General features: G+C 37.4%; 1 protein-coding gene across 2 annotated transcripts in view; it reads left to right on the plus strand.

Moving 5' to 3' along the window:
- The window catches only part of CDKAL1 (CDK5 regulatory subunit associated protein 1 like 1), a 667,880-nt gene that overhangs the window by 390,884 nt on the left and 260,494 nt on the right, over window positions 1–16,502 (plus strand). For both annotated transcript variants that reach the window (XM_053668249.1, XM_053668248.1), the window contains one exon: window positions 5,918–6,084. In XM_053668249.1, the coding sequence (XP_053524224.1) occupies window positions 5,918–6,084 (167 nt within the window). The remainder of the gene's footprint in view (window positions 1–5,917; window positions 6,085–16,502) is intronic.

Below are 16,502 nucleotides of genomic sequence, written 5' to 3' on the forward strand. Positions count from 1 at the left end.
TAAGCACTCTGTGTATGTATACATGTACATACATGCATATGTTTTTATATGCATATGGAACCAAAATTTATTAAATACTTCCTGTGTGCTACATACCATAATCTTTTCTAGACATATGTGTATTTTTTAAAGGTTTTTGCACCTCTGCCAAGGAGATACTTACATCCAATAAGTGTGGACAAACAAACCAATAATTATAATGCATTCTGATACAGAATTTTTCATGCAATACTTGGGAACACAGGAGAGGAACATCTAAATTAGATTCAGTGCTCAAGATAGTTTCCAGGAAGAGGGATTCATTATACAAAGAAGACTGGAAGGCATTTTAGTCAGGGAACTGAGCAAATGCTGAGCCCGAGTGAATAGCACAAGGAAATATGATTGAGTCCATCGGGCTGTAGTAAAAGTGTTGTCCAATATTGGTTAAGAGCTGTAGCTGTATTGTGATTACGGGCAAGAATGGTCTTAGTCTGAGAAGATATGTACTGATTTACTTAGATTTTAAGTGCCATCATGTGTTCAGCTAGTTCTCAGGGAGCTCAGGAAACAAATGAACGAACACACAAACGCACGGGTGGTGTGGGGAGACAGAGCGTTAGCTACAGTTGTGACAAAATGCGGTACAATGAGTCTGAGTGAGGCAGGGACAAGTACTCATTGTAGGACTCTTGAAATTTTCCTCTAAATTCAACATTGTTCAAAAAAAATAAGGGAACTTCAGGTCACTAATAACTCTTTTAAGCTTGTAAAAGTAGATGTGATTGATGAATTAGGTAATGAATAATTGTCTTCTAAAGTGGCCTGTTAATTGGCTTTTTATCAGTGACATACTACCATTATATAAATGATAGTTGATCGTCTTAAGAGGCTAACTTTAATAAAATTTTCATTTAAGTCCTTTTTTATCTAACAGGAAAACATAAAACCCTTGTGTGTCTAGTAATAGAATTAGAAGGGACCATAGGAGTCCTATTGTCTAATTTGCTATTAAATAAGTTACATAACTGAGAGCTGCCTATATATATTATTACCTAGAAACATTTCCATCAAATTAATTTTCACAACCTTACACATGTTTAAGCAGAGGTTCATATTTATTTTTGAATTGTCTAAAATCATTTTTAAGAAGAATGAACCTGTAAAAATGTAGTTAATATACACTGTTACCCTTAAAAAAGAGCATCAGGAATTAAGAACCGAGTATTTAATGCACATTAAGTAAATAGAACATAATGTACATTGAATTTAAATTCCTTATGGGCCTTTGAAGCAGATGGAGCGTGAAGGCTGGAATGGGTTGGTGGGCTGGTGGGGAACAGAGGACAGAACTGAGAGGAGAAAGGGAAAGGGGGGGGGGGGGGGTGATGGAGAGCGGAAGGCAGACCAGAGTGAACACATCTTCTCAGGAACAAAGATTTAGTACATTAAAAAAGATTTTATTTATTTTTTTACAGAGATGGAAGGGAGGGAGAAAGAGGGAGAGAAACATCAGTTGCTTGCCTCTTGAGCACACCCTCACTGGGAATAGAACCCACAACCCAGGCATGTGCTTTGACTGGGCGTCCACCCAGTGACCTTTTTTCACTTTGCAGGATGACACCCAGTCAACTGAGTCACCTGGGTCAGGGCAAAGATTTAGCAGATGTTGAGGTGATTTTATTATGTTTAATTGATACAGATTATCTTGCCATGTAGTGCTCTTGATTGATCCCATTAATCATAGTTTACACTCACAGGGGTGTCCAACCTGTGGCCAGTGGGCCCGTCCACCCAGGATGGCTTCGAATGCAGCCAAACAAATCATAGATTTACTTAGAACATCATGAGACTTTTTTTTTGTTATTTTGTCTTGCAATGTATTTAATGTGTGGCCCAAGACAACTCTTCTTCTTCCAGTGCGGCCCTGAGATGCCAAAAAGTTGGACACCCCTGGTACAGTGTTCACATTTTTGTAAGCCATATTTTAAGAGATTACTCGTAATGGAATAATTGAAACAACGTAGTATGGTGGAAATTGTCCCCCTTAGTAAAGCGAGAGCTACTAGAGAAATATCACTTCTCTGACCAGATGATATTGATCTTCATCCATATTTTAATGTATTATAATTAAGCTCATACATAAGAAAATTATAGTGAATCGTAATTTTTTGAAATTGAGTTTTTTGCAAAGTTTTATTTTTCAAACAGGATTTTTTATGAGAATATTTTGTTGAGAAAATTAATTTTCTTTTATTATTAACCTTGTATGTCTCCGCCTTTTCCCGTCCTCTGTCATCTCAAATGACTGTGGAGCGAAGATCACCATCCAGTGGTTGCGATTGCTCTCTGTTCAGGGAAAAAGAGCTTTGTGTTTCAACTGTAGGCTGATCAGTCATGACTTGGGTAAAATGATAATGGAGTCTAATAACTAAACTTGTCAAAGCGTCTTTTTTTTTAATTACAAGATGTTTTATTTCTCTCTAGAATTTGCTTTTCTTTTTACCAAAATTAACACAACACAAAGGTAGATGATTTGATGAACCTGAGGTTCATTAGAAGTCAGATCAACTGAACAATTTTTAAAAAATGAACAAAAGGCAGGTAGATGAACAATTTCAGAAAAAAGTAAAATTTCTCTTTGGTCACTTAAAGAAACTAATTTTTGTCTCCCACTTTTCCAGCCACTACTTTTTTTTTTTTTTTTGCATGTATTTATTTTGACAGGCATGGGAGGTTTTACTGGACATTCACTTCTCTTATCTCAGTTTTTCCTCTTGCCTCTCTTTTTCATTTCCATGTGTTTGTTTTTCTGACGTGTATTAATCAAAGTCCACATTATGTTGCAGACAGGGCCTGTCTCACTGGGGCTGACATCATGTCCATGTCCAGCAGCCTAGTTGCTCTTCATTTTGGTTTTTAAGGCTACATTCTTCAAGAACCACCACCCCATCACCCCAACACCACCACCACCACCACAGTTAGGAATGTCTGTGAGTTTGCAGGATGTCTGTCACTGTCCCCTTGCCAGTTCCTAAATAGCCAATCTTAGATCACAGAAGTTTAATGATAAATCCATATCTGTCATGAGCTGGAATTGCTGTGGGGCACATAGTAGGCAACAGCCTCATAAATGTTTGAAGGACGAATAAAGAAACGAATGTGCAAAGGAATATAGCTCATAACTGAGGTCCTTAAGGAATGAAGCTGTTTAGGCAAGCACTTCTGTCCATAAGTATAGCCAATTAAGTGTGCACATGGAAGCATGCATGTGTCCCAATGTCCATTAGTGATTACAGACTGCCGCCTTCAGTTTCCCTGGTGAATTCATATGCGAGCTGACCTGACAGGAACTGCTTGCACTATGAGTAATCACGAGACTTTCTAGGGAAAGGGATGTCAGGCATGGGGAGTCCATATTTAGCTTCACCTTTAGTATGAAATGACTCTCTAAATCCCAACTATTTGAGGGATCAGCTCTCATTAGAATTCAGGCTTGTAATATAACCTTACAAAATCTGAACTTTCTCACATTAAGAGCAAAATTATCTTTGACAAATTTTTGGATTGAATTGGCCAGGCACAATCTCCTGGAGTCCATGGGTTTCACGTTTTGCACACGTTCTCTCATTTCACTGCGTTTTTTGCCAGGTTGCTATTATATAGAGCACTTTAGCAGCCTTGATCTTGGAGACATCAAGACCATTATTCCTGTTGTTACTGATTTAGTGTTACAGCTGCTTCCTCTTTATGTGATTTAATTTGAAGTTTCAGCCCACCAGGGGGCTATTGGTCCCCACCTATGCAGCTTTAGAGCTGGCTGCTGTTTCTGCTTGGATGTTATTTCCATTCCTATTCATAGTGATTTTTCCCCTTCTATATTCATCTAGCAACAGCAAGGCACTGTTCCAGGAACTTGCTCTCTCTACATAAGGCGTAACATGGAACCATTTGGATGGAAAAATTATAAATTAAAATTATTCTGTTCATTTTAAAATATTCATATTGTGTTGCTCAAATGCCAGTAACTGGAAAATCATGGATAATGTCCTGTTTTTATAACCTCTTTCAGAGTGTTTTAAAATCTGTTTATGTTGTTACTTAGCCATCTCTTTTCCTGGAGTGGATTTTGTGATAAGATTTAAAAGAGAAAAGGTTGTATGAGTCCAGTGTTTGATGGCATATGTAATATTAAAACAAAGATGATGCCACTAATTGCAATCCATTTTTTTTAGTTGAACTATATTTACTCCATGGACAGAGAATATTTATAAAATTATATTTATAAACTTACAAGACTACAAAGGGAGCCTTTAAACATGCGAGACTGTTTCTTTTGAGTATACAATTTTTATTAAATTATTAAAACTAAGCAAAGTTTTATTAATTTCTGGAACTACATATGTACATTAAGAAAACTTACATATTCATAACACTGCTGCTTTTCAGATACTAAACATGTGTGCAACCTTTTAACTGGAGGTTCTTGTTGTTGTTATCTGTTGTTTTCTTTGCCAAGTCATTGGTTCTTTAATTTCAGGTAACAAAAATCCTATTTCTACACTCGTATTTTCTGTGTTGCTTAGGTGTAGGAGAGGACGTGTCTGTCACAGAAAGACAGGTGGGGAAAGAGAACATATTTTTGTGTGGCTTGCCTAATTTTTTGATATAGTAAATATATCTTTTATTCTAAAGGAAAGAATAATGATCGGTGTTCTTAACCTCATATTTATTTCTCAGCCTCTGTGGAACACACTAGGGAGAATGAAGATCCTTTTGCTTCTGTATTCTGTTAGTTTTAAGTTCACATTCACAAAAAAGCAGTGTGTTTTATTTGTTGTCTTTCTTTGCTAGGAATATTTAAATGTATTTTAGAAAATCTTCTGTTCCGTCAACCGAAGACAATTTAAAATTATAATTTTGAGCTGCTTCCCAGAAGCTTATACTTCTGGTTGAGGCTGTAGTCTTCCTTTGTGTGCCTTGTGAGTGTTGAGGTTCTTCGGAAGCAGTAAATCACTTCATCACAAACAAATTGCACAGGCCCATTTCATTGTTCATTGAGACTTGTGAATCATTTGGCCTTTTGAAATAGTCTACTCCTTTAATTGAATATGCGTTCAGAAATGTTCTGTGTGCCATGCAACCCTGGGTGGCCTCTGCTGAGTCTGTTTTATTCATTTTCAATACTACTAAGTTATCCCAAAATATTTCCTTTTGATTTTTGGAAGGAAGTTATTGTAGGCTGTAATATTTGAAGTTGAGATTGTTTATAACAACGATAGCAATAAAACACATATACATGTTCCTAAGGTCTGATTAATGGAAAATAGGATGCAAACTGTCAGTAGCCAGGTTTTGCAACACAAACACACGGGGACCAACTTCTTCGAACAAAGCCATATGATGCACTCTATTCTTAATTGACTCAAAAACACAAATAAGATAGTTACTACAGGAGAAGTAGATACTGCATAATTAATAATTTGCGAGTTAAACCTTAACTACCCTTGACATTTTTCCTGGAGTTGGTAACAGACTGATGAGTGAGCTAAGTGGGGACAGTGCCTGTGCTGTGGAGTGATGCTCAGTTCCAGGGCCGTGGTGCTCCATGGAATAGGTATTCTCTGCGACGGGACCGAAGCTTTAGACTTGATCAAAGTGCTTGGAAGAAAACATGGCTGAACTACTTGGGTCTGAATGTTAATCGTTCCTTAGAACACACTGATAATTTACAATACTGTTGTAACTCTTTGGTGTTCATAAAATGAGCTTAATAACCCAGTGCCTCCATGGGATAAGCTGCTTTTTTTCCTGCAATTGAATACACAGACTGCCTGCATAATAATGCTGAGAAGACTGCATTGAAAAGAGTGAGCAGCTGTATGATGAAGGAAGCAGCTCTGCAGCAGATTTGTTAATTATCTCCTTTGATTCACAGAGGGTGTTTGTGAGATATGGTTGACCAGTGAAGACACAGGAGCTTATGGCAGAGATATTGGCACTGATCTCCCCGCACTCCTGTGGAAACTGGTTGAAGTGATTCCTGAGGGAGCAATGCTGAGGCTTGGCATGACAAATCCGCCCTATATTTTAGAGCATCTGGAGGTAAGGAAAAGCACCCCATTTCCATGCTGACACAGACACAAACCAACCCAGACAATGTGGCAGCCTCAGCATTATCACATGAGCCTCATTTAAAACCACTTTCACTTTTTTGTGTGGTCCCATGTTACCAAGAGTGAATTGAGAATTTCAGATCCCCTTCTTTGTCAGTGTGCACATCTTGTTTCCCTTCCTCGCCGTTAATTACTGTTGCGCAGCTTTTCCAGTACTTGCCATCTTGTGACAGTTCTTTGTGTTTTTGTTTAGTTTTATTATTTTTGCAGCCTTCTGGTTTTCCAGTGCATACATTTGCCTCAGTTCCTCCATTTACAACCCTTGTCTAGTTCAGGGCTGCTAACACATTGCATTAATTTTGCATCTAACAGCGAACTTCACATTACCTGTTCTGTGACTATTAGCCCTGTCAGTAGGATAGTGTGCTACAAGGTTGAGGATGTTATAAATTCCATCCCTCTGCCAGGGGATAGTTAGGGGTGAGTTGAGTCAAACACGGGGTTCGTTATTCTTCCATTTGCTTCTCTTGTAATCACTGTAAAAAGAGGAGTTGTAATAATTTGAGATCCTTGGTTTCATTTTTATACCTTCCACAGATCAGGAGGCTTCCCTTCACGTAGCTCACCATTAAACTAGAAAGGTAGACCGCACGTACAGCTGACTGTGGCACCTGATGACACATGCCACAGTAAACATGAGCAGGGAATATGGACAGGGAGCAGTCATGTACATGAGAAAGCATATGCTAGGATCCGTGACTCTAGTGTGTAGTATAAAATAATTATATTAGGCTTACAGTTATGAATCAGAAATTTAGTAAGTGCTATTGGAAGTCATAGGTAAATTATAAAAATAGATCACTTATATTTTTAATCAGTTGTGTTTTTTGCAGTTAGTGTGTGCAGAAAAATAACACTCCAAAAATTTAAAAGCAAGTATAGTTGCTGAAATTTAATGCATAAATGGAAATGAATATTCAAAGGTTTAAAAGACTGTTTCTGTTGATTTGATTTGAGGCCTATACTTGTTAAGGTTGTTGCTGAAAAGCCTCCCTAATATCAATAATTATTTTAGAAATTCTGAAAACAGAGTTGACAGCCATCTGATTGTTAATTAGAAGTATGTCATGAAGAAATTTAGTAATTTCAATTTTGTTATTTACATTTTCCTAGCCAGATTTTTTAGTAAAAGTATGCAATTTATATGAGGACTTGGGTACTTTGGACAGTGTGGGGCAGTTTTGATTTGCTATTTAAAAGTAAGTCACAGGCATGTCAGTTTTTACTTGACTCCGATTCAACACTTGAAAAAGCAAATGATTATCTGTAAAAAGCAAATATGCTGAGACTACTGTGGTCTTGACATGTTTGCAGTAGATACGAGACATACATTATGAAAACCAGGACACACGCCAGATACGGGGCGAGTAGGAAGGGAAGTAAGTCCTACCAATATCTAATCAATTAACATTAAGTTTTGTCAAGGATCGAAGGAACCATAGTGGGTAGAGTCAGAGAAGCTCAGGTAAGGAGTAAAAATAAGAGGAAAGAATTATTTATTGGCCCTGAGATGACTAACCACGTACCTCTTGCAATAAATAGAGCACTTAAACTAAAATTGGAAGATTGCAAAAATTAATACCATGTTTATAGCAAGTCCTAATGCTCAGCACCTACAATAGTGCTAGTTGTTGACTTCTGAATAGATAGCTGCCTTGGAGAATGTCTGAAAAATCAACGCAAGATGATAAATACAGCTTTACATTTTACCTGGAAAACATCAGATGTTTAATTCATAGATTGTGGTTAGAATGATCAGTTCTGATTGCCATAATAGGACCTGTTTAAAATTCTTCTTCTTGTCATTTTCCTCCTATGTTGTCATTTTTCTGAGTCAAGGACCTAGTCACATCCATCTCTGATTCTACCCTACCCAGGAATGGCTCAATCGAGGAGTGAATAAAAGAAGAGCCTTCTTCATAAAATAAATTGTAGCTCCCCCTCTGTAGTCTTTGAAGTATTAGCATTTCTGTCCAGAAGAGGCAGTAGAAGATGACAAAGTAAATGAGTTTCTAAGGCGAGAGTTTGTCCCAAAGAAAGCGACTCATTCCTGTGTACCTTATTAGCAGGGAGTACATTTCTGTGTACTTTTAAGCAGTTCTATTGTGCCACATGAAGGGAGAAAGAAATCCAAAGGAAACATGAAAAAGAAACAAGTGAAGGCATGCAAGAATTGAAGACCCACACCATCCAAAAGTAAGAGCTTTTAAGGTCTGCTTTTGTCACTGAGACAAAACCTTCACACCTTGGCAGTTCTTCTTGTCCCCCATGAGGGGAAGAGCCCAGAGTTTTCAGCTTCCACAAGCACATGCTTATATAACAGGCAGATCACTGATCTCCAGAGGCTCCACTGGCTTCCCAGGGTGGGAAGGACATCAGGGAAGGGAGCCCTAACCTGGAGAGCCTCGGTTTGCACCCGCCAATACATTATATTTCCCCATTTCCCTCTTGCTAGGCTTAGACCACTCTAAAGAAATTGCTCGGCTTATCTAAAGAGTGTGAAGAGTGTTCACCAATAAGAAAAAAAGAAAACTGGAGAAAAGATGAAAGCAAAATAAAAACCACCAGTGAATGGCAGGCGGGGATTACTTTAAACTGCACAGATAGAAGGGACCCACTCTTGAAATAACTACTGTGATGCTTTAATGCCCTTACAGTGAGGGTTTCTGGACAATCACATTGGCAGCACCCATCTTTCTTGTGTTTCTAGAAGATGCTTCACGCTACAGGCTTCAATTATAGAGCACTTCAGTCGGCTGTTTCCCTTCTTCACCCGTTCACTTCACATTCACCTCACTCTTGAGATGTTTTTAAAACCCTTTTACCAGCTTAAAACTTTCCATTTTTTTATTGAACAGTTTAAAGGGGTAATCATTTAAAGGAAAGCACCCAACTTTCTATCATAAAAATGTGGTGTGGAAAAATAGATCTACTGATACCCACTTTATTAAATCTTTATAGGAACAAAAGATGCATGTTATAGTTAACATAGGATGCACTTTAAAGGTTTTATCAAGAGCTAGTATTATATGTGGCATGTTATATAGCAGATATTGAAAAAATGTGTAGTGAATAAATGGAAGGGAGAGAGAATTCTTAATCCCTAACAGGCAGGCAGTCAGGCAGGCAGTCAAGTGTCTGCAACATCTACAAAACCTATTTTTAGCATTTCACTGTTTTAAACAACATGGGATTCATTTCAAATGACTGTATAGCTCACAAGAGATAGCTCAAGTATATACAAAAAACACTCTGGAATTGAAGAAACATGATAATGAGCTTATGTAATACTGACTCAATTTGGGTGGAAAGTAGAAACAATAGGTTAAATGATAGATTAAAATATTTTATCTCATCTTAAAGTCTGTGATGCCTCTCCATTACCCCTAGGCTAAAGATAAGCTTTTTGGCTTGGCTCTACAGGGTTCTCAGATGCTTCTCCCAGTACATCCCTGCTCTCTCCTCCCTTCAGTACGCTGGTGATGCCTCCTGGCCAGCCTGTAATTTCTTTCGACATTTTATACTCCTGAAAGTTTCACTTTTTCTCATTCCATGTTTACCATGTGTTAACAGTTGGAAATAATGTGTTACTCAGATACACTAATAATTGCTACTATGTGTGTTGACTAATATAATGTCCACAGAGTTTGCCTTCCTGTTGATATCACTAAGGTAGTAATCTTGCCATATTCTTCTTTAATGAATTCTTACCTTATAGAAAGTAGGTGGCTCGCGAATGTGACTCTTGAAACTACATTGCTTGGTTTGTCCTCCCAGTTGTAGGTAGCCCATAGCTAATGTATTAATTCAGACTGAACATAATACATGTGAACCCAACAAGGTGATGAGGCCAGTGACAGTGATACAATGACTACTGCTAACTGGCCACCAGGCATCGCTGGTAACTTCTTTCAAGATCGTCATCATCATCATCATCATCGGTCCAATTTATTCAGTACTTATTATTTTCAAGAGACCATGCTGATTGCTTTACACACAGTATCTCCTTCCCTTCTTGTAATAAGCTTGCTGCAAATACATTATTATCCTCATTTTGTTGATCAAGAAGCCAAGTCTTAGAAAGCTTTAATAATTGGCCAAATTACATTACTAGGAAGCAGCTGAACTGGTTTCTAACCTTGTCTGACTCTGAAATGCTTTCTACTCTACTGCATCTTCTGTGAAGACTTCCAGATGCTTCCCAGGTTCTTCCCATCTTTTTCACTCTAAGATATATCTACTGCGCTCATCATGGTGAGCCATGATTACTTGTTTACATGTAAATTCAACAACACTGTTATCCTCTTGAGGAGAGGCCGCCTTGTTTATCTTTGCATTTCACTGCCTGTGATAATGTGCACTTACTAAATGTGTGTTGAATGATGTGGTAGCTCCAACTCTAGCTGTTCCTTCACTGCATGCCTTTATATTTTGAGCTATCTGCCTATCTGTGCTGAGCATCTAGTTTGGGGGGAATTTGTGGGTGGTTATCATACATGTTTCTCAATTATGAGTCACACTTCTGTGACTAAGGGATGCGTTCTATTTATTTGCTCTGCTAAAATGTCAGTGGTAGTATCTGTATTACTGACTACCTAGAGCAATTGAGCTTATGGTATGATTATCAGATTTGTAGATTATCTGGGCCCTTAGTTTCTTTATTATTCTGCTTCTTGGTTTTCACTGCTTTTTATAATATCCATTAGAGAGGTCATCAGTAAATGGTCAAAGCCAGGCAGCTTGTCTTGTTTGTAGTTTTATGGGTTGGCTAGTAGGGAAAAGATTATAAAGCTGTTGACCAGTAAGGGATATTCGAAGTATCTCTGGATTTCTTTTTATCTAAAGCTATTTTGGTTCTCCCTATGTTATGAGTAACTAAAAATAACTATTATCTCGCTTCCAGTTTCCTGTGTATCTTAAAATTATATCAGAACTTTTTTGTGTCGTGTATAGTTTGGTCCACAGAGGGCAAGTTGATCTGGAGTGCAAGTACTTGGTATTAAGAACTTACACTTCAAATTATGAATAAAGCAAATTATTATTTTAAAATTTATATGACTATAAAATATGGCTGAAAAATATTGACACTAATATTCACATTGATACTGTATTCCATGTTATTTAGCTTGAATTAAAATATATAATTTTCTATAAGATTTATATTCAGTATATTTATGTTATATGATATATAGTGTTAATCACAAATAGTGACATTTTAAATGTTTCATCTGTTTTTGGTTGAGCAATCTTATAATCACTACAGCAAATCAGTTTCTCACTAACCTTGATTTTGTATATTTATTTCTAGTTAATTGACCTTATAGTCTAACCTAAGTGTATATTTAGCAAAATTAATTTATGTGGCCAAAGACAATAGATATCTGTGAAGGACTTTTGTCACATGGCAATTTATGAACATTTGTAGTATGTTTGGCTTGGTATACTTAAAAAAATGCCTCATAGTTTTAAAATAAGGACAGATTCAGTCCCTGGTATGCTTGTGTTTCATCGAAGCAATACAGAATTTGCAAATGAAGTCAGCAGTTCACATGGGGTCTTTAATTTTTTTCCCTTAAGGTGTATACTTTTCAGAATAATAGAAAAATATGCTAATAGATTTTGTGTTGTTGTATATAAAACATTTTCCCCCTTTGATGCATAGAAAGACATTGTAGATGTCATTGTAGATGATTTATTTTGAGCAAGGAAATGGAAAGGAAAAACCCTTTATTTTTTGCCATCCACCTATAGCTCTTGGGATGTGTCAGTGTGTGTGGTTTGATCTGACTGTTCACACTCAGTTTCTTTCTGATTATAATTTTTAGGACTTTACTTCGTTCTTAACCTGGTATTTATGAATAGATTTCAAGAGGTTGGTTTGTGCCTATCCGAAAATCTGGGGGGGGGGGGACCTTCCTGAAATGTTGAACAGATTCATATCCATAATAAAAAGTGTATCAGGCTTTATTGGGAGCCTAATTCTGAGATCTGGGAACAGCCCCTCTGGAAGTGAAGATAAGGATGGAAACAATGCCTGCCTTATTTGTCCAATGACTTGACTGTTTCTGATTAAAGAAAAGAAGAAATTAACATGCCACTGCTCGTAGGCCTGGTTGGACTACAGGCTCCAGCCCGCGTTCCAGCTCCACAGTCTGTTTCCGCCATCCTCACTTTTTCACCTGTTCAGGCTTCAGCCCCTAACTCCAGCTTTGGCCAAGAAACCTCAGCTTTTCTTGAGCTCAGCAGCCCCTCAGAAAAATTTACATAGCTTATTGCTTCTTATTACTGAGCCTCAGTTTGTAATATTCAGTCTGGGTGATTAAGCCTCATGATTACATGCAGACCAGAGGACCCAGAAAAGAAATGAATTCATAAATAGATAGGCTTCGTGTCAACGGATTACTCTTTTTGCTTTCCTTACAGACACAGTCTCCGTTTCATTAGGAGCTGTATTTTCTTTTTGTCCCAGGTATATTCACAGGGCAAATGAACTACTTGGTGGGTGAATGCTTCTCATATTGGACATATTGGGTATGTCTGTCTTCCCGGGGAGCACAATGGAAAATGCCTCATGAAGAATTATTATTTATATGACCATCAATAATTTATACAGAGACCTACCCTGTGGGCTTCACTACTGCTCTCAGTTCCAATTTCTTTTCCTTATGCTTTTTTTTTCAGTTCTAATTTCTGAATTACTAAATAGCGTGCATGGGAGTCCAGACCCGGTGTAAGAATATAAATGGACAAATCATTTTTGGTTATCATAAAATACTTTATTACACTTCGTGGTAAAAACTACCTGAACTTCTTAATCACTGTCATTTTTTTCTTTTGCCATTGACATAAGTTACTGAATATTGCTCATGAAATCCAATGACATGTGGAGATTCATTCCCAAAAGAGATGATCATTTGTTCTGAGAGGGAAAGAAACATGGGGATAAAACATGTGTCAAGATGCTGAGTGAAAGAGACTCTGCAAATGCTTTATAAAGAAACTGATGTCACGGCCAGATATCTGGAACCACGTCTTTCTCTCTTTTCATATATATAATATGTAATATATTATATATATTTATATTTGTAATATATATCTTAACAAAGCAGAATACACACATGCATACACATTTGTGTAATTCTGATGTAATTCTAGAATACTTGACAAGCCCAGATATTTAAGTATTTCAGTTGTAGCATACAAATATTCCTATTTCATTTTTTAGTGTTCTAGTGTACATATCCACTTATGAAGGAGGGCATTAGGTGTGTATATGGTTTAATTTACACTTTAAAAGGCATTTCACATTGCCATTCCCCTGCATCCTTAATTTTTTTGCACAGGAGTAACTGAACTGAGAAGGTTTCCTTGTCACCTGCCAAAATTAGTATAGTTCAAATTCCACAATACACCAGTTGTAGGTTTTGTCTTCCTCATTAATGTAGGAAGTCAGTTCTGCTCAAGCCACTGAAAAGCTGCCTTTGACTTTCTTTCCTAAGCAGAGCAGACAGCTAACACTTAAAGCAGTCCACATAGTTTCTTTTATACTTTCTTTTGATTCTAAGATCATTTCTGTATTGATTTCTTTGCTCTGTTAGCCTATAAAAGGTTACTTTAGGTGCTTGCTAATTCAGCACTTAGTAAAATTTTATTAATTTATCTTTAGAGAGGAAGGGAAGGAGAGAGGGAGAGAAATATCAATGTATGGTTGCCTCTCGTGTGTCCCTGCTGGGAACTGGCCTGCAACCCAGGCATGTGCCCTGACTGGGAATCGAACTGCAATCCCTTAGTTCTCAGGCCCCCACTCAATCCACTGAGCTACACCAGCCAGGGCCAATTGTTGATCTTGTTGAGGATGCACACTGAGCTGCCGCCATCAGGAATCTTTCTTTGTCTTCCAGCAGTTTGTGAGATGTCTAGATATAGACGTCTTTGATTTTATCCTACATAGAGTCTATACAGCTTTTAAGGTGTGTAGATTAATGTTTTTCTTCAAATTTGTGAGTTTTGGCTATTATTTTTCCAAATGTTATTGCTCCCTTTTCTTTCCTCTCCTTCTGGAATCCACATTATCTATACATTGGGATGCTTTATGTTGTCTTACAGATTTCTGTAAGACAAAGAAATACTGTTAATTTTTATTCATTCTTTTTTCCATTTGTTCTTCAGACCAAGTAACCTCAATTGGCCTGCCTTCAAGTTTGCTGGTTCTTTTTTACCTGCCTAAATCTCCTGCTGAGCACCCAATTAGTGAATTTTTACATTTTAATTCTTGTATTTTTCATACCAGATTTACTATCTGGTTATTTTTTAATTTTTATCTTAATTTTTTAAAATTTTAAATAATTTTATGTAGTTATTTTTCAAGTACAGTTTTTTGTTTATTTCTCCCTTTATCTCATTTTTGATGTTCTATTTGGTGAGACATTGTTTTCACACTTTCCTTTAGTTCTTTAAAGATGATTTTCTTTACTTTTTTGAATGTATTTAAAACAATGACTTAAAGTTGTTGTCTAGTAAGTTCAATATCTGGGCTTTTGCCAGGACAATTTCTGTTGACAGTGTTTTTGTTGTTGTTGAACACAATTGAATATACATTTAGATATAATGTGGCAGCTCTGGAAATCAGGCACTTCTCCCTCTTCAGGGTTCTGTTGTTGTTGGATAAGTGACTTTTCTTAATTCTGGAGAATCTGTATTCTTTGTTACGTGTAGCCAGTGAAGTCTGTACCCAATTAGCTTAGTGGTCAGCTAATGATTGGGCAGAGATTTCCTTAAAGGTCTGGAACAAATAAGTTTCTCAGTCTTTTCCCTGTGTGTATATTGGAGCATGCCTTCAGGGCTCAGTTAGGGTGCTTACAACTCTGTCCTTACTTTCACTTCTGCTTGTGCAAAACCTTAGGTTTAGCCAGAGGTGAGAGCTGACAGCCTTCTCAGGTCTTTACTGAGCATGTGCATAACCTGGACATACACACAGTCCCAGGTATGCACATGACCTTCAAGAAATATGTCTGTGATTTTCACAGCCCCCTTTGTACATCACATTCCCTAGCTTTTCTTTTTAAGCTCTTTGGTTTGCTTATTGTTTGCCCTAACTCTTATTCACAGCCTGAGGCAGCCGTTCTGTTAAACGATTACAGCTGATTATTTTTGACAAATGCCTCTGGGAAAAAAGGCTGTTCTCACTGGACTAGGTCAAGTTAAATAAACGAACCCTGTGTGTGAAGTCTTCCTTGGAACCAGCAGACAGGTGAAATAATGCTGTTTTCTGGGAGTGGGCCCTGAAGGAGCTCCAACCCTCTTCTGCTCCTTCCAGTGGCTGCCAGACTGCTGGTTTTCACCTTATTTGGAGGCTGTTGGTTTTCCAGGCTGCTATAGTACCAGGGAGTGAGAGGCGAGAAAAGGGCAGGTGTAAAATGCTACATAGCTCACTGTTATTAGATTCCTCCATTTTTAAAAAATAATTGCTCCCCAGATTGCTGTAGGACTTTAGTTAATATTTAGAGGTCTAGAAAAGTTGATTCTGACCATTTTTGCCACTGATCTTATTGCTTTCATGGAGGACAAGATTTTCAGAGGTCTCGATTCTGCCATTCTTCCTGATGTTAGGAAATAGTATTTATGCCTTGAAATGGACTGTCTCTGTATCTGTCAGGCCATTAGTGTGTGAGGTTGAGTCAGTTGTCTTGCTGAATTTTTGTGTTCCATCTGCCCTCATAAAGCTTTGGAGGAGGAGCACATGTCATTAGTAGATTGTGGACAGCAAAAGATCACTATTAACTGAGTCAGTGGCCTGTAGCAAACATCAGCCTCACGGAGAGCACAGATAGTTACAGAATAAAATGCACGCTTCATTAGTCCTCGCAGCTCCGGGCACCGCATAGAAGGTGACGTGGCTGGTACATAGATGTGGCCTACAACAATGAGTTGCTTTCCTCTTTTTTAAAATGAATTTTTATTAAAAACTGTATTAAATATTATTTTGTTACTTCTATTCTGGTAGGTAATTTAACTTCCATAGTCACTATTTTTTATGTTGTCAAAGCTGCTTTTCTTCTCAGTTCATAAAAATACTTTGTTTTCTTGGTAGATAATAACTTCTTTATGATGCTGTGTTCCATTGTCTGTATATAATCTTCAGAAGGCTCTATACATCAACAGATTAGGCATTTGTTACTCAGGAAGTAGATGTTTGCTGTTGCTGCTGCTTTTCTAAACTAAAAAGATATCAAACTTGTAATTAATAGTTGTAAACTTTAAAATTTCCAATAAACTACTGGAAGATATTGGTTACTCAGGAATATTTAATTCCTGGAAGTGGAGAGTCATTTCAAAATCTGCAGTACA

This window comes from Artibeus jamaicensis, unplaced genomic scaffold, assembly GCF_021234435.1.
Source record: "Artibeus jamaicensis isolate MK-2021 breed Jamaican fruit bat unplaced genomic scaffold, CSHL_Jam_final contig_482, whole genome shotgun sequence".
In the NCBI taxonomy this organism is placed as follows: Eukaryota; Metazoa; Chordata; class Mammalia; order Chiroptera; family Phyllostomidae; genus Artibeus; species Artibeus jamaicensis.